Here is an 18,732-nt window from a genome sequence, read left to right as displayed (position 1 = left end):
CATATGTTTACATTGTTAAACGTTAGGAAGTTATGTAACATTCACTATGATGTTTATCATCAATAAACCTGTTTTCCGATACCTTCTGCTTGATAATTGAAGGGATCCAGGTAACAAATGTTCAATTGCTTGCACCTCTCGCTCGGCACCAATATGACAGTGAGTGGTTTACATCCATTTCTGAGCCGCTTCTCCTCACAAGGGTCGCGGGAGTGCTGTAGCCTATCCCAGCTATCTTCGGGCAGAAGGCGGGGTACACCCTGAACTGGTTGCCAGCCAATCGCACGGCACATATAAACAAACAACCTTCGCACTCACATTCACACCTAGGGGCATTTTAGAGACTTCAATTAACCTACCACGCATGTTTTTGGGATGTGGGAGGAAACCGGAGTGCCCGGAGAAAACCCACGCAGGCACGGGGAGAACATGCAAACTCCACACAAGCGGGGCCGGTGATTGAACCCCGGTTCTCAGAACTGTGAGGCAGACGCTCTAACCAGTTGTCCGCCATGCTGCAGTGATTTATATGACATCCCTTGATCTTATCTTAGTTTTGTTCGCGCAAAGTTAATACAAGTTAGAGTTATTCACTCAGTTGGCTTCATTTTACCAATGTTTTGGACAATTATATGCTTCCAAATTCGTGGGATCAATTTTGGGAATGCCACTTTTTGCTCCAGCGTGGCAGTGCCTCAGTCCACATGGCAAAGCCCATAGAGACATGACTATAAGAGTTTGGTGTCAAAGAATTCCATATTTTCTTTAATTTTCACTTCCCCTTAATGTGAGGGTTGCAAATACAAACAGGTATCTCATCTACCTTTTTGGAATGACACACCACTTTAGTGATATATGTACAGTGACCCCACGCGTACTCGCTGTGTCATTTTTGGTTTAGTTTTTTTCCTTCTGAGAAGGTAAACCCACCCCCAAAATACCAGATACCAATCTTATATGTTTGATAATCCGCCGAAGCCCACGGTCATCTCTTTTTCTGGTACATCTTCTCCTGCCACATTTTGTCCTTCCACTAGACTTTCCATTGATATGCTTGGACACAGCACTCTGTGAACAGGCAGCCTCCTTAGCTATGAACATTTGTGGCTTACCTATCCTATGGAGGGTATCAATGATGGTCTTCTGGCCAGTTGTCAAGTGTGCAGTCTTCCGCAGATTGAACCTAACTGAGACAATTGAACCAAACTGAAGCAATTTATAGCCTGCAAAATTTGGGCTGATTTCTTCACAGTATTCTAATTTTTTTTATTCCTGATTTCGCGGGTTTTACGAGTTGAAAACTCAAATTATGTAAAAATAAACAAATAAATACTTGAAATTGTTTAAATTGTGGGCCCTGAATCTATAATCTATGAAAGTTTAACTTTCTATATGGAATTATGGAAATAAATAACCTTTCCCACGATATTCAAATTTTTCTTCAATTGAACCACAACAAAACTGAGATCATTGTTTTTGGCAATAAAGAAAAGAGGATTGCTGTTAGTAAATACCTGGAGTCAATCTCTTTAAAAACCTAAGACCAAGTCCGAAACCTTGGTGTACTGATAGATTCAGACCTGATTTTCAACAGTCATATCAAATTAATTACTAAAACTCCCTTCTACCATCTGAAGAACATATCCAGAGTGAAGTTTCGCATGTGCCAAGCAGACCAGAAGAAGCTTTTCCATGCTTTTATCTCAAGTAGATTTGACTATTGTAATAGTCTTCTGACTGGACTACTCCAAAAGCGCAGTACACAGCTGCAGCTCATTCAGAATGCTGCAGCTCGGGTTCTGACCACAACAAAGAGGTCAGAGCATGTTACTCCAATTCTAAAGTCTTTACACTGGCTCCCAGTCATCTTTAGAATAGATAGGGCCTTCTGGCCTTGCTTTGTCCACTGGCCGATGGTTGTTGTTGTTTTTTGTTTTTTTTTGGGGGGGGGGTTGTAATTAGCTGTGGGGTGGGGGGGTGTTTCCCCCCTCTTCTCTGTGGTCTGCCGACCGGTCGGGTCGGACCGGACCTGCAGAAGTCTAGCCTCTTACTTCACAGACTCTGCACATTTTTTAATACTAACACTGTACATACTCCGCACATTGGGCACACCCGTATCTCATTCAGGGTCCAGGTATGGTGGGGCCCGCGCCGGGCCGGGTGCTGACACATCTGTGCTGGTTTCCGGTCTGATTGCGCTACCTTTGGGGAGCTGGTCGGCCTAGGTGGGGGTGACGGTGCTGGGTCATTATTGGCCTGTGACCGTCTCGCCTCACCCCCACCAGTTTCTCTTATTTTAATGCACTACACCCCACCACACACAATCACGGGACAGGGATAATGGTTGCCAGTCGGGGACAATTCTCAAAACTCCCTTCTACCATCTGAAGAACATATCCAGGGTGAAGGCTTGCATGTGCCAAACAGACCAGGAGAAGCTCATCCATGCGTTTATCTGAAGTAGACTTGACGATTGTAATGGTCTTCTGACTGGACTCCCCCAAAAGTGCATGAAACAGCTGCAGCTCATTCAGAATGCTGCAGCTTGGGCTCTGACCAGAACAAAGAGGTCAGAGGATATTACTCCAATTCTAAAGTCTTTACACTGGCTCCCAGTCAGCTTTAGAATAGATTTTAACGTTTTGCTACTGGTCTATAAATCACTAAATGGTTTAGGTCCTGAATACACAAAATAAATGCTAATGGATTATTAACCCAGTAGGGGTCTGTGATCAACACATTCAGGTCAAATAGTGGAGCACAGAGTCCAAAGCAAACATGGTGAAGCAGCATTTAGCTATTATGCTGCACACACATGGAATAAGTTGCCAACAGAAGTGACGTCAGCCCCAAGTGTGCATGTTTTTAAGTCCAGGTTCAAAACTCTTCTTTTTTCCCATGCTTTTTAGAGCATTTCCACTTTTAAATGATATTTCTTATAGTGTATGCTGTTTTAATTGTAATTTTATTTTTTTCTTTGTTTTAAATGTTGATAAGCTGTTTTTTTTAACAATGCTTTTAATCATGTAAAGCCCGTTGAGTTACCTTGTGTATGAAATGTGCTATATAAATAAATTTGCTTTGCTTTGCTTTATCCATTGCTCTTGCTTTCTCTATACAGTGCTGTGAAAAAGTATTGGCCCCCTTCTCAAATTCTTATATTTTTGCATAGTTCCACTTTAATTTTTAAGATCATCAAACAAATGTAAATATCAGACAAGTATAACTCAAGTGAACTTAAAATGCTGTTTTTAAATGATTTCATTTATTAAGGGGGGGAAAAAAACCTATTCTACGTTACCTTGCCCTGTGTGAAAAAGGCCCCCTAAACCTAATAACTGGTTGGGCCATCCTCAGCAGCAACAACTGAAATCAAGCATTTTCTACAACTATCAATGAGTCTTTCGAATTTCTGTGGAGATATTTTGGCCCACCCTTTCTTGCAGAATTGTTTGAATTCAGCAAAAGTGGATGGTTTATGAGCACGGTGGCCTTTTTAAGTTACACGGCCGTTTTAAGGTCATGCCACTGCATTTCAATCGGATTCGAGTCTGGACTTTGACAAGGCCACTCCAAAATCTTCATGTAGTTTTTTTAAGCCATTCACAAGTTGACTTGCTGGTGTGTTTTAGATTGTTATCCTGCTGCAGAACGCAAGTGTGCTTCAGCTTGGGGTCACAAATTGATTGCTGAATAGTCTCCTTCAGGATTTTCTGTTAAAGAGCTGAATTCAAGGTTCCATCAATCACAATTGTCCAGGTGCTGAAGGAGCAAAGCAGCCCAAGACCATCACACTACCACCAACGTGTGACTGTTGGTATAATGTTGTTTTTCTGAAATGCTGTGCTACATTTTCGCCAGATGCAACGAGATACACACCTTCCGAAAAGCTCAAGTTTCATCTCATCAGTCCATATAATATTCTCCCAAAAGTCTTGGAAATCATTCAGATGTTTTTTTGCCAAAGTAAGATGAGCCTTTATGTTCTCTTTGGTCAAGTTTTTGCCTTGGAACTCTGCCATGGATGCCATTTTTGCCCAGTCTTTTCCTTATTGTTGCATCATGAACACTGACCTTAACTGAGGCAAGGGAGGCCTGCAGTTCTTTAGCAGTTGTCCTGAATTCCTTTGTGGCCTCCTGGATGAGTTATTGCTGTTCTCTTGGAGTAATCTTCGTAGGCCGGCCACTCCTGGGAAGGTTCACCACTTTTCCATGTTTTCTCGATCTGAGGAAATTGGCTCTTCCTTTGGTTCACAGAAATCCTAAAGCTTGAAATGACTTTTGTAACCCTTTCCAAACTGATAGCTGTCAATTATTTTATTTCTCTGTTTTTAGATCTTTTGTCTGACTTGATTTTGTCGGGAGGCGGCACGGTGAGCGACTGGTTAGAGCGTCAGCCTCACAGTTCTGAGGACGCGGGTTCAATCCCTGGGCCCGCCTGTGTGGAGTTTGCATGTTCTCCCCGTGCCTGCGTGGGTTTTCTCCGGGCACTCCGGTTACCTCCCACATCCCAAAAACATGCATGAATTGGAGACTCTACATTGCCCACAGGTGTGAATGTGAGTACAAATGGTTGTTTGTTTGTATGTGCTCTGCGATTGGCTGGCAACCAGTTTAGGGTGCTGCCCGATGATAGCTGGGATAGGCTCCAGCACCCCTGTGACCCTAGTGAGGAGAAGCGGCTCAGAAAATGGATGGATGGATGGATGGATTATGTCGGGACAGATTCTGTTTCGGTGATTTCTTGATTAAACAGGTCTTGAGGTAATCAGGCTTGGGCGTGATCAGTGAAAATTAACCATAAATTGTGATTAGCCACTATTTTTTCATGATTTGACAAGGGGGTTAATTACTTTTTCAAACAGGGCCAGGTAACTTTGAATATTTTTTGTATTGTATATTCTTTGTTACTGTTTTTAAATTAAATGCTATGCATTTTAATATCACTGTTATATTTTATTTTTTATTTGTATTTGTTGTATGAATGTTGCCGTGTTATGTACTGTATAATTTCTGCTGCCGTCATAAATTTTCTGCCTCTTGGCTTTTGAGAAAGCCTTTATCTCTTAATTAGCTTTTACGTGGTTAAATAAAGGATAAATAAAATGTAAGATAAGGCCCGCCCTCGAGTTGCTGGACTGTAACGTGAGACCTTTACCTGTCAATCAAATGACACTGAATATGAGTTCGCTGAAGTCACCTACTGCCTGAATATTGAAGTGTGTCGCTGTGGTTATGGTTTATAAATAGTTACATTTCCCGTGTGTGCATCTGTGTGTTATGTGGGGAACACACACACAACTCCAAGCGCTGACCTTTTAATGATGTCGCCGTCGTCGAGTGAGCTTTTTTTGCTCCAGCCCTTAGCTTGCTAGCTCGTTAGCTCGCAGGCTGGCAAATGTAATAAACAGTTAACTTTCCCTTTCGGAGAAAATGCCGTTCTCCCTCTGGCTTGCTGTGTTATGAGCGGCGCAGTGGGTGTTACCACAACAATGAAAATCTATCGAGTCCAGAAATATCTCCCGTGTCCATTGTATTTATGGAACGATAACACGCCCTACTCTGCCTCTGATTGGCTAGCACCAAGACAGGATTTATACTTTTGATTTGCTGTGTGTGGAAGCTCTTCACTGACACACACACACACACACACACACACACACACAAAGATGGGTTCTTAAACCACACGTCTATAGATGCATGAATGAATATGCTTCATCGTCTCTGCTAATTTTTGTGTGTGTCAGACACGGGACGCTCAAATGATATCCCTGCAGTTATATCCGCGGATTTTTGCATTTCGTGGTCCGGCCCAGTCACTATTCCAAATGCATAGCGGGAATCCACCACTGTATCAAATTTCTTTACCAATTTTGGTAAAAAAATCATTGCCAATGGACACTGACTTACTGGTGCTCTTCTATCAGACATGTTGTGGCCTGAATGTTTGTAGTATGTGCATGCCAGAACGAATGCACGTAAGTACGTCTCACGCAATACCGTTACTGTGACACAATTATCTTTGTATCATGTAACAAGAAAATATCTGTATTATCGTGGATGGTATGACATGGCATAGCCCGAGAAATAGTATCCATCCATCCATCCATTCTCTTAACCGCTTACCTTCACTAGGGTCGCGGGTGTGCTGGCGCTTATCTTAGCTGACTTTGCGCAATAAGCGGGTACACCCTGAACTGGTTGCCAGCCAATCGCAGTCGAGAAATAGCATGACAAGTTAAATGGCCCATATTTTGGTTATTTAGACCTTCATAGAGTGACTCTCTAACATGGACTTAATATAAAAGTGTCAATTTCATTTGAAAAAACACCTTGGTTTTTTTCATACAAGTGTCCAGAAAAGCTTCCCATGGGCTCACCACCTGTGGGAGGGGGCATAGGGGTCGGGTGCAGTGTGAGCCCCCCCCGATCAGAACCCGAGCGGTGTTCTGTTATTGGACTTCTGTGCTCGTCACGGATTGTCCATAACGAACACCATGTTCAAGCATAAGGGTGTCCACACGTGCACTTGGCATCACACTCCTCAGCCTCCCTGGTAAGGTCTATTCAGGGGTGCTGGAGAGGAGGGTCCGTCGGGAAGTTGAATCTCAGATTCAGGAGGAGCAGTGTGGTTTTTGTCCTGGCCGTGGAACAGTGGACAAACTCTACACCCTCGGCAGGGTCCTCGAGGTTGCATGGGAGTTCGCCCAACCAGTCTACATGTGTTTTTTGGACTTGGAGAAGGCGTTCGACCATGTCCCTCGGGGAGTCCTGTGGAGAGTGCTTCGGGAGTATGGGGTACCAAAACCCCTGATATGGGCTGTTCGGTCTCTGTACGACCGGAGTCAGAGTTTGGTCCGCATATCCGTCAGTAAGTCGGACTCGTTTCCGGTGAGGGTTGGACTCCGCCAAGGCTGCCCTCTGTCACCGATTCTGTTCATAACTAGGTGGAGAGCTTCGCTTGTAATGTAGATACAGTAAGCTTGAGAAATTCAAATTACCTGACTTCAGGCCTCCCGACAAAAAAAGGTCTGGAACTCAGGAACGTGTGGACGATTTTACTTCATATTTCACGTTTACTGAGGCACCATAGAGCTAACATTGCATCCCTAGAAAAAGTTGGTTCGGTAAAATATGGCGCCTTATGATTGTCGTGACCACAATTATCATAGTTATCAGTATTATCAGGATATTGCAAAAAGAAACAAACAAAAATGACAAATACACACACAAGCTGCTTGAATTAAATAAAAGTCCTATTCTAGGGATATGATTTGAAGCTGCGATTTGTGCTGACAAAATTCACAAGGCTCTAATTCATAAATTGAAGTAGTCTACATTCAATATTTTATATTTTACTTTTGTCAATTCAAGCACTTCACCCAGGTGTTTAGCTGTTCCTGGTCGAGACTTCAGTCAGACTGCAGTCAAGAATGCAGGGAAGCTCTGTCTGCTACTCAAGGGTCAAAGTCCGTTATTTCTGACTTCACACCTAATATACTCAATAAATAATACAATATTGTTCAGATTGACTCCTGATTATCGCGGCTTTTCAGTAAACCGTAAACTGTTTCATCCTTGGGGACAGCGCTATGATGCTTACTGACAGCTGCTGCACTTTAGCACTTCCGAGTTACACTATTTAATTCAACCAGCAACAGTTATCGATTATTGAATTTTAGGAATTGATTGAATCGTTTACATTTGTATCACGGTGCATCTCAGGATCCATTGCAATATAAAATCTCAAAGTGCATCCTTGTAGATTCCTTGTGTGGTAGTATACCATCAGCTTCACATCTGTTTTCAGTTGGTTCAGGGAGACAAAGAGCTCAACTACAGGATATTGCTTCGCAAGAAAGGTTAGACTCAGGGGTGGGGTAAAAACTCATCCAGGAGGGAGAGTTTCTCTGCTGTTTTAGTTGCCTATTACATTACATCAATTATCTGCTCATGACGCTGCATTTCCTATAACCTGATAAGGACAATAATCATAATGTAGGGAGAGCTGGGCAGAGGGACAGACGGAATGACTGTTTGAATTACTAATTCTAGCTCAAAAATATATGCTGTTAAAGCCGGTAGGAATACTCTTCACAATGTGGTAAACCATCCAACAAAGTTTTAGATTGTGGTTTTCAAATTAGTTGCCTGCTTGAAACTGCCGCAGCAAGGACTAAACATGAGCTAAAGAAGGAAGCATTTGGTTAGCGAGGAGAGCTCACATTGGGAGAACAAATGGTAGGGTAAATTAAAGGCTCATAAAATTATTGCACAATTCTAGGGCAAGGCATCTGGTCAGAGTTGGTAATTTGAGGGTATAAACATAAACAGATTTTGTCTGAATTATTCAAGGAGCACTTTGGATTTACATATACGTATAAGAGCTACAACTAAATCACAGTGCAATGCGATGCTTGGTAATGTAGACTTCTATTGTTGGCGGATCATGAATAATCCATCTATCCATCCATTTTCAACACCGCTTATCCTGGTTTGGGTCGCGGGGCGCTGGAGTCTATCCCAGCTGACTTCGGGCGAAAGGCGGACTACACCCTGAACTGGTCGCCAGTCAGTCGGAGGGCAACTATAGACACGGACAACCATTCACACTCACATTCACACCGTCACTGAGTGGGACCTGAACCCACGCTGCCCGCACCAAAGTCAGGCGAGTGTACCACTACACCATCAATGACCTATCATGAATAATATCAAAATAAAATAAAAATAATATTCAGAACAACCAACAATGTGTGGCGGCACGGTGAGCGACTGGTTAGAGCGTCTGCCTCACAGTTCTGAGGACCTGGGTTCAATCCCCGGCCCCGCCGATGTGGAGTTTGCATGTTCTCCCCGTGCCTGTGTGGGTTTTCTCCGGGCACTCCGGTTTCCTCCCACATCCCAAAAACATGCATGGTAGGTTCATTGAAGACTCTAAATTGCCCGTTGGTGTGAATGTGAGTGTTTGTTTGTATGTGCCCTGCGATTGGCTGGCAATGGAGAGAGAAGACAAGTTTGGGACAAAGACAAAGAGAACTTGTTTTTATTGAATGCATTTGGTATGTCCAGTAATATGTTGTTGTTTCCAAGTAAACATTCTTAAAGGAAGCAGTGTCTCTCTCAGTGCCTCTGTCGGGATGCTACAATATTCATATTTTAATCCTGCTTCTGCTACGTGTGAAGAACAACAGTGCAAGAATATAGTGAAAAACATACGTACATAAAGTAACTACCTATAAAAATACCAAACTCAAGACAACTAAGCAACTACTAAAATCTTGGCAACAGCTTTAAATGAGATGCCATTTTTCAGGTTTCGAGTTAGATCGTGGATCTTATTTTAGCAGGTCGGGTGAGTTTTCCTGGTGGACGCAGTATTGAATATGGGCGGCTCGGGTCGGAAACGGATCTCAAAAATTAGACTTGTTCAGGCTTCTACTACTAGATATAGTCTCGACACCGGTCCACTTGTAAATTAGATGTGCTCCAGGCATTCCTTTTTGTTTTGCACATTTAGGTGAAACCTGGAAATCGGTAAAGAATGTCAGTCCGTAGGCTGTAAAGTTTGATGTGTGTACCACAAGTGAAAGGACCATTTCAAAGCTGTCTAAAGCTATTATTCGCTATCAGCAACCCTCTTGTGAGGAGCTTGGCCTGGAAAGGGACTATTCTGTCGTCCATTTCGTGGGTTGTCACATACCAACAGTTGACACTGGGTTCTTTCAGCCATGACCAAATCTCTCCTTAACCAAGCAGAAGGTTAATCAAACCTTAACCATGGATGTGGTGAATCTTCTTCAAAGATAAATTATAATGGTTGTCATGACTAATCCATTCCAAAAGGGTGCTAGTGTGGTTGGAATGTTTGGCACATCTGAAGAGGTTTGGACATCCACAGGGCTATGTTACAAAGTGTAGTCCATTCTTTTCATTATCATTAATCAGACACAATTTGATTGTAAAAGCTCTGAAAAGTTCGTTTTGCAACAGAGCACATCATCAATTCTCATCCGACATCTTGAGTAGAAGCCAATATGATAAAGAAACAGAAGTATGTAAAACAAAGCTATATTTTGGCTTTTGGATGTTGTTTTGCTAACCTGCATACTTGTCACCCTCAGAAACCTGAGTGGAGAGGTCTGCAGGTGGCAGACCTTTGCTATCCATCTCCTGTGTTTGCCAATTGAGCAGCGTGTGTAGCAGTTAGCGGGTATGTGCATAATATGCTTTGTGTATGTGTGTGCTGTCAGGAAAGACAGCCTACCAGCATGTGGATCACACTGACTGAAAGATAGGCAGGAAGAAAGTACGGAGCCTGGATATCTTCAAAATGAGAGGGCCTCTTTTGATCTCTGTTTTCATTCCTTTCAGTGTTGGTGAAAGGGGAGCTGTTGAACGGTAGTAGAATAGAGGGACACTTGAAACTGAACGAGGCTCTAAGACAAACACACAGCATGTTTTAACACAAGTCTGCAAGTCTCAGGCAAAGGGGGTAGGAGGTGAAGAGATGATGAAAAGTTGGGAGAAAAAAGGAGGTAGCCATCCTCTAAAAGTAATCAAACGTTAGAAAGTGTTTATGAATTGTAAATTACTTGACAGTGAGCCTGGCTCTCTTTTTTCTTAGAGGGGAGGGGGCTTGATGGGACAACTACCACTTATGTAGGTGATATGCAAAGACAACTATTGCACTCGAGCATGCTCTCTCGTTGTGTTTCACATCGCAGATGAAACAAAAAATGAAAGCAATCCAATAGGGATGGTCTAATGTCGATTAGAGGATTGCTATGAATCTTATCGGGTGAGTGTAAGCACCCATCCATCCATTTTCTGAGCCGCCTATCCTTACCAGAGTCGCGAGTGTGCTGGCGCCTGTTTCAGTCGACTTCGGGCAAGAGGCGGAGTACACCCTGAAACGGTCGCCGGCCAATCGCAGGGCACATATAAACAAACAACCATCCGCACTCACATTCACACCTATGGGTTATTTAGAGTTTTTAATTAAACTACCGTGGATGTTTTTGGGATGTGGGGGGAAACCGGAGTACCCGGAGAAACCCCACGCAGGGATAGGGAGAACATGCAAACTCCACACAGGCGAGGCCGGATTTTAAACCCGGTTCCTTAGAACTGTGAGGCAAATGTGCTAAACAGTCGTACACCGTGCCGCCAGGCAGCATTACATTTATATGAATACCACAACGGCATTGAAACTAAGACAGCTTCCCCATCCAGTTAAAGTCAGTAAAGTACATCAACAGAATTGGGTTAAATTGCAAATTTTACAGACTTTCATGTTTGGAAGTTCAATTGTATTTATAGTTGCAGTGAAAATAAAATAGCTGAGCCTCAAATCATATTTTGGCCTCGTGTTGATTTTTCTTGTTGTTGAGCGTATTTTGAGAATAATCAAAACCTACACTTTTAGATGTTTCTCAAGTTTGTGGCTCTGGTACAACCATTTCCATGTTGGCATTTATTGGATATGTTTAGTATCATATTTATTGTGTGTAATATTGATATTGTCACATTGCAGAAGAGGTTGGCGCAAAGAGGATTGTGGGATGTGGGCCCTGTGCATGCTGCTTTGGGCTACCCAGCCAACCAGAAGATGAGAAAAGAAGTGTGCCCTTGTTTTTTTGTTGTTTTTTTTTTTGTTCTCCTTTGGCCTCTCTCATCTATCGAATTGGTTTCTGACACCTGTATCAGGCCGCCAGAGCTGTGCTTCCCTGTCATTAGTGGTGTCATGGCACGAGCCTTTAAAAGAGCCACAGGGAATATGCAGACGAATCTGAGTGCTACTCCCAAATTTCATCTATACATCCATGTTCCGTACCGCTTCTCCTCACTAGGGTCACGGGCGTGCCGGAGCCTATCCCAGCTATCTTCGGGCGAGAGGCGGGGTACACCCTGAACTGGTCGCCAGCCAATCACGGGGCACAAACAACCATTCGCACTCACATTCACACGTATGGGCAATTTAGAGTCTTCAATCAACCTACCACGCATTTTTTTTTGGGATGTGGGAGGAAACCGGGTTAGCCGAAGAAAACCTACACAGGCACAGGGAGAACATGCAAACTCCACACAGGCGGTGTGATGTAAGGGTGTGTGAATTGCCTGAGTTGAAACAAAATGGTTTCGCTGGCTGGTTCCAGGACTTTTTTGGCAGCAGAAAAAAAGAAACAGATGCACAATAAAGCTGTTAGTTGCTCACCTCTAATCGGCTTATATTGGCTCTGTGACAGACGACTGGCACCTCTCAAGGGTCACAGACATGATTGCTCGTCCACACACACGCGTCGAAATAAAAGATGACCTGTCGCATAGCCACATGAAACCAAGAGCAGCACTTCACACCAGTGGCGTCGTTACGCCTGGTTGAGGGGGTCTGAAGCCCCACTCAATAATTTGGTTGTTTTTTAATTGTATTTTCTTTTTGACAAAAAAGCAAGCAAAAAAAACTAATAAATTGCATAGCAATAGCTTGATAAAACAGTGGGGATATTTTTGGTCACTACAATCGGTATATCAACTTTTAATATTCATTCATATATATTTTCATATTTATTCTCTCCCTAGAATTAAAAATTATCTAATCCATCCATTCATTTTCCGTACCGCTTATCCTCACAAGGGTCGCGGGCGCGCTGGCGCCTATCTCAGCTAATGCCGGGCGATGGGCGGCGTACACCCTGAACTGGTCGCCAGGCAATTGCAGGGCACATATCTGCAAACAATCATTCGCACTCATCATCATTCCCTCCTATGGGCAATTTTGAGTCTTTTGTATTTTGTTTTTGTCCAGTTCCACAGCAGGTTGAGTCAAATGTTCACTCTGTTGACAACATTGTGTCAGCGCGTGCAGACATTTTCTCATAAGAGTCTGAAAATAAATGATGACAGCCAGTTTGCATGAGAGCGTGGATTGCTTTACTCCCAGGACTGGACCGAGTCATGTTTGTTCTTAGCAGAGAATGACCCTACCAACTTACCAAGTCAAACAAGTGGCACGTTGCCACGTCACCGATCCATTCACACACACGAGGAGGTATTGACACAGTGTGTGGCTAAAACCTCAGCACTAAGGGCCACTCGCATTTACAATTGGAACAGAGCGAGCACTGTGAACCCATTACATCAAACTGAGAAACCCATGTGTGTTTAGGGGTTGACCTGACATTATTTACACTGACAGAATAAATATGTCCACAACCATAATGAAATAACCATGTAAACATTGAATTACATGTGCTCTTGCCTTCTCAATTACGAAAGAAAAAGTCAAAAGCTTTACATCTTACTCATTTCTGTAGCTGGGAAGGGACAAAAGCAAGATACATTCATGGACATGTCAACATTTGTCCATCACACGTACAGCTACTGTAAGGTGTAGAAAGTGAAGTCAAAGTCAAATATACTTATTGGATCCTCTCCCCTAATCACAATATTACTGCTGTAATTATGTTGAGACTTCGGACTTGTCTCATCAGGGGTCGACACAGCAAGTTACTTGCGTGTTTTGTTTGGCGCAGTTTTTACATTGAACACCGTTCCCACCCATTTTTTATCCGGGCTTGGGACCAGCTGCGGCTGGGAATTGGGGCACTGGCACAGAATCGAACGCGTGCCATTTGCATGAAAGGCCCCAGCATGTACCGCTACACTACCGATGTTTACGGCTGTAATTATAAAATGTATTGTTCCTTGCGTGTTCAAGACCCAACCATAGAATTGTCCTTCCTTCTGTCTAGGTCGTCTGACATTAAAGGAGCAGCATGGAGACATCAGCTCCAACTGCCACAGAGAAAAAAGAGTGCAAGGGTCCTGGTTTGGATGGAAGCAGCTTCTCAGAAATTCCAAACAAGCCCTCTCCCACCTCGAGAGGTAGGTACAGCATTTCTTATTAAGCCTATTGTATGGAAATTGAACGTTGTTCTTGGAAGCCAGTGCATAAACACTTCAAGTCAGCAGTTTTTTTTCTAGGTGGAAAACCACAGTTGTACCACATTTCGACACACAAGCATACTGTAGATCTAGTTTCCAGTTCCTGTAGGATCATGTTCCACTGTGCAATGAGCATAATGTAAAACACGATGACTCGCATAAGCAATTGGGTGATACATGAAAAGAGATGGGGGCTGCATCATTTCGAGATGTCAGAGAGTAGATGATGAAAAAATGCTATAATGAGGTCGAAAGACCTTGTTCTCACCTCCCGAGTGTACTGTACTTTTCATGAATAACTAAAAAAGGCTGGCATAGCAGTGGCCGACATGGTGTATCGGAGGCCTCTGATAAGGCCAGAGAAAAAGTAAGAGCCTTTGAAATGCAAACAAGATGTCATATGATATTGTGGTATTAGCTTTTTTTTTTTTTCTCTTAATGATGATCTTGGTGGCCTGCCACAAGTTGAGCCATGAGCATTAATTGTTTAGGGATGCGAGGTTGAAACTAGGACGTTTCAGTGCACCCTCCCTGGCACCTCCACAAAGAGTGTGCAAGTATTTTCAAGTCAGCAAAGAAAATATCTAACTAGCTTGGAGATGAATTATTTATACTTATGACCATTGCACGTCGTTTACCTCGATAGGGGTCGACATTTCATTACCTTGCACCACTGACAAAAATTAATGCTCACTTATCAAGAGCTGTTTGGGGATGTGACGAAACATAGAGGGTGCATGCTGGGTCAAAGTCACAAAGTAAACATCATAAAAAGATGAGAGCTCTTGTTTTCATTAGCAAATATATAAGACTGCGCTTAACGAGGTCGCAAGACCTTGTTCATGCCTCTGAGGTACCGATGTTATAAATTACTAAATGCTGCTGGTGGACCCAGCTTGTAGGCTTTGAAACCCCTCAGAAAGACACACAGGCATCATCTAAGGGCCACTGCTGGAGCAAATCATTCATACTATCATAAAGCTGACTTAACCACTCAGGGGAAACGAAAAAGTAGAACATTGGATTGTCCTTAGACACTTGCTCTGCTTTTGTTGTCATTTAGTTTATTCATTATATGATCCAGATTTTAAGCATGCATGTGCAAAGAACAGAGCAAATGTGTATTCCTTTTAAGATGGCAAACATTCTTCTTAAAGGGGCACTATTTATTTAGGTTAGCTGTGTTTGGAAATATCAAATCCAAACCACAGAGATTACATTAAAGTCTACAAGCTTAAAAATGAAAGACAGGAAAAAAAACAACCAGAAACATTGAAACATTATAAACACACTCAAATCAGATTTTTCTTTTTTTAATGCGCACTTAGGTTCCTTGAGTGTGAAGGTGTGTGTGTGTGTGTGTGTGTGTGTGTGTGTGTGTGTGTGTGTATATACATATATATATCACAAGATAGAGCAATGTGTCTACTTAAATGACTTGTTCATTTACTGTACATACTTGTGTACCTTCAAAAATATTCTCTTGTCAGGTCATGTATTCTAATCAGTCAGGTCAAACCAACGTTACAACGTGACAGAAATCATGGGTGCTAACTTACTGGAATTATATTACATTCTTGTAATTAAATTACTTCACACATACCGAAACGTTAGAGCATGATTCAACATAACGGCGGCATGTTTACGTACGACCGTTAGGGCTAGCACTAGCTTGTTAGGCTACATAACGTTTTGTTGGCTGCTTGTGAGCCGTATCGTATTAAAAGTACGTCAACATACCTCAAGCAATCCTTGAACGAATGTCTGAATAAAAGGCTACAAGCTTAAAACAGGAAGTCAAGTTAAAACTTGCACGTATAAAACATTTGATGTGAACCTTGAGTCAAATGTTCATTTCAGTCAATGCTGCGGGATGCTAAGAAAATGGATGGTCATTATTTGGACACCCTTTATTTAAACAATGCAAACTTTTTTGACCGAGCACCCCTAAAAGACTCAGAATCGAGAATCCTTTGGAACCGGAATCGAAATAAGGAACCGGAATCGGGGCCAGAATCGCTCAAAGTCAAACGATGCCCAACCCTACACAGAGCGGACCCCCACATACTCACACGGATCAATTTTTATTTATTTATTTATTTTTGGGGGTGATATCATCCCCCAAAACACATGTTGGTTTATCCCCATTAATTCAAGAATATTCTGGGGTTAAAAATAATAATAATGGATATATTTTTTTCACAATGGGCGTCAATTATCCAGGGATTTTCGCTATTCGCGGTCCGGCCTGGTCCCAATCCCCGCGAATAACCTTTCCATTGGTGGCCTCTAATGAAGAATGTTTGTGGGGGACGCGGGAGGAAAGAGAGAGCTTCGAGTTGCAAGTACAAAAAGTGCAGGTTAGCTACAGTCTTAAGATAAGAATCAAACTGCTTTCTTAAAGCCTAGTTAATGGTTCTAAATGGGCACCCACATTCGGTGGGACAGCCGCCTGCATCTTTCTCGCAGCTACAGGGCTTGCTTCCACAAGCTTGTCACTTGCAACCTGACTCCAAAGACCGAGGATTTACAAGCCAGCATTAACACGAGCCTTAACTTTGTCAGTGTAACATGTGTTCACGTAAGGTGGCTTCTTCCAGGACAGTAAAAGATCAAACCATTTCTATATAGAAAACTGTGAAAAACATTCCCATACTTCCATACTTGACAACAAATCCTGGATCATATATGCTCCTGGGTGCCGTGTTTGTTACCTATTAGGTCTGTTTCAATTATAGCTGTTATGACTTTGTTTTACAACGTTATTATGTTCTCTGTCTATACAAGGCCACTAGAGCAAACGGATCTCCTGGTAACTGCCGAAGCAGTGAGTATGCAGTATATGCATACTTGTAGAGGTTTGTCCAGTGTAATGGGATTTAGAGTTAAAACATGCTGTAGTATCTGCATTGTTACTCATAGCTGTTATGTATCTGGGGTGGGTACCAGTGAGGTGCGCCAAGGCACACCATTCAGCACACCATGTCGCTTTTACTTCAACAACATGAGACGGATGAAGAAGAGAAATCTTGTATAATGACTACTGCTCGGAGTGGAGTGTGGCTTTGAGATAAAGAGCGGAGTGTTAATCATGGCTATCGTGGCTGCATTTCAGATGCAGTTCGGGTGCTGAACTGTGTTTCTCTGGAGGGCGCTCTGGAGCAGGTCACGGCCCCCTTTGGCAGAGAAAAATGTCCCAGAGAAGGGGAAAAAAAAAACCCAACACCCTCCTCCCCGCTCCTTGCTCGATCCAAGGGCCTACTCCAAAGGGACAGCCACTAATCTTCCTGAGAAAGAGAGTTCTGCCTTTCTTTCTATGCTCCTAAATGAGGCTCTTTTGCGGCTGTGGTTTTCACAGACTGCGTGAAAGGTAGAGGAATGGGGTGAGGGCTCAGAGGTCAGCGTTATGCAGAGATGACCGCATGCATGCCAGATCCGTTTGCCCTCTTTGGTTTTAACTTCTTGGCCCTCCAACTCAGTTGAAAGAATCAGCAAATTCCTCTTCTGATGCAGGAGCGTTCACCGAAAAAAATGGGGGAAAAAAATTTTTTCTTTCAAATGCTCAGGCCACATAGTTCACATGGGGGAATTATTTTGGGGCTAAGACAAAAGGAACTTAATATTTAACAAAGGGAATGCTGTACATTGAGACAGGTTTTATACAACTCCTTTGGCTTCTAAAGTCACCAAACATTTTATGTATTTGATTTTAGCTGCTTATATTTACAATTCTCAGAGAAAATCAGGTGTCATCGCTAATAACGTTTCGTAATAGGTCCTTGTTGTCCTACAGCTGCATAGTATCAGCAATTCAGTGCCATTCCAAAAGACCCTATCACAAGAAAGATTGAGATTGTTTCTCAGTTGCAATGTCTTTTTTTTTTGGAGGCATACTGTATTTTCAAAATTCAGTTTCTGCCTGTTTTCGTTGGTGATCTGCTCATGGATTGCCAGACTGCTATCAAATCAATTGATTATTTGAATGCAGCATTCTGGGCTCCATGGGTTATTGCTAATGTGACGTTATATTCGATCTGATATTTACTTTCATTCACTAGCTCTTTGCCCAAAATCCCCCAAAGGTATTTATTTATTTATTTATTTGGGGTGAAAGATAAATATGATGTATTTAAAAACCCTGAAAACAAATATAAGTTTGTCTGTGTGTTTTTGTGTGTGTTAATGTTATTGTTTGTGGTTTCATTGTAATGCTTTGGATCCACCTAAAAAATGTGCCAACTCTGGGCTATAGTTTCAAAATAAATCTGTGTACCAGATGCTTGTACAGACTCTCAGAGCCAAAGGACAACATGTTACATTCCGTGCCATTTTACAAGCAGTGGGAGAGAAGTAGTGGTCGAGCAATATATGGACGCTTGAGGGGATTAACCAACACCCCATCAGGCAGCTTTTTTCTCCCCATCCCTTGAGTCTCACAATTCTCTTTGGTGTCGACTTGCCCATTTTCACGTTTCTTCCTAGTATGTGAAGTATAATCCATGTCCCTGCTTTTAAGACACTTCTTGCCTGTCTTGTTTGTAGAGCTGATGGGAATTAGCCCGAAAGGGTGCCCAGCTTTTTTTCCTCCTCTTAGGTGTCACCTCAGGCCAACAATGTATTTGACAGGAACATGTTATGAAAGAAGGCGCCACGGTGGGCGACTGGTTAGCACATCTGCCTCACTCCGGTTTCCTCCCACATCCCCAAAAACATGCGTGGTAGGTTAATTGAAGACTCTAAATTGCCCGTAGGTGTGAATGTGAGTGCGAATGGTTGTTTGTTTGT

General features: G+C 42.7%; 1 protein-coding gene across 1 annotated transcript in view; it reads left to right on the top strand.

Annotated features, from left to right (window-relative positions):
- The window catches only part of gli2a (GLI family zinc finger 2a), a 92,433-nt gene that overhangs the window by 9,915 nt on the left and 63,786 nt on the right, over positions 1–18,732 (top strand). Inside the window, exon 2 of the mRNA XM_061792714.1 lies at positions 13,755–13,887. Coding sequence (XP_061648698.1) covers positions 13,779–13,887 — 109 coding nt within the window. The 5' untranslated portion in view covers positions 13,755–13,778. The remainder of the gene's footprint in view (positions 1–13,754; positions 13,888–18,732) is intronic.

The sequence above is a fragment of the Phyllopteryx taeniolatus genome, chromosome 12 (genome assembly GCF_024500385.1).
Source record: "Phyllopteryx taeniolatus isolate TA_2022b chromosome 12, UOR_Ptae_1.2, whole genome shotgun sequence".
Classification (NCBI taxonomy): domain Eukaryota; kingdom Metazoa; phylum Chordata; class Actinopteri; order Syngnathiformes; family Syngnathidae; genus Phyllopteryx; species Phyllopteryx taeniolatus.
The sequence above is the reverse complement of the archived record's forward strand: the minus strand, read 5'-3'. Positions and strand labels throughout refer to the sequence as shown.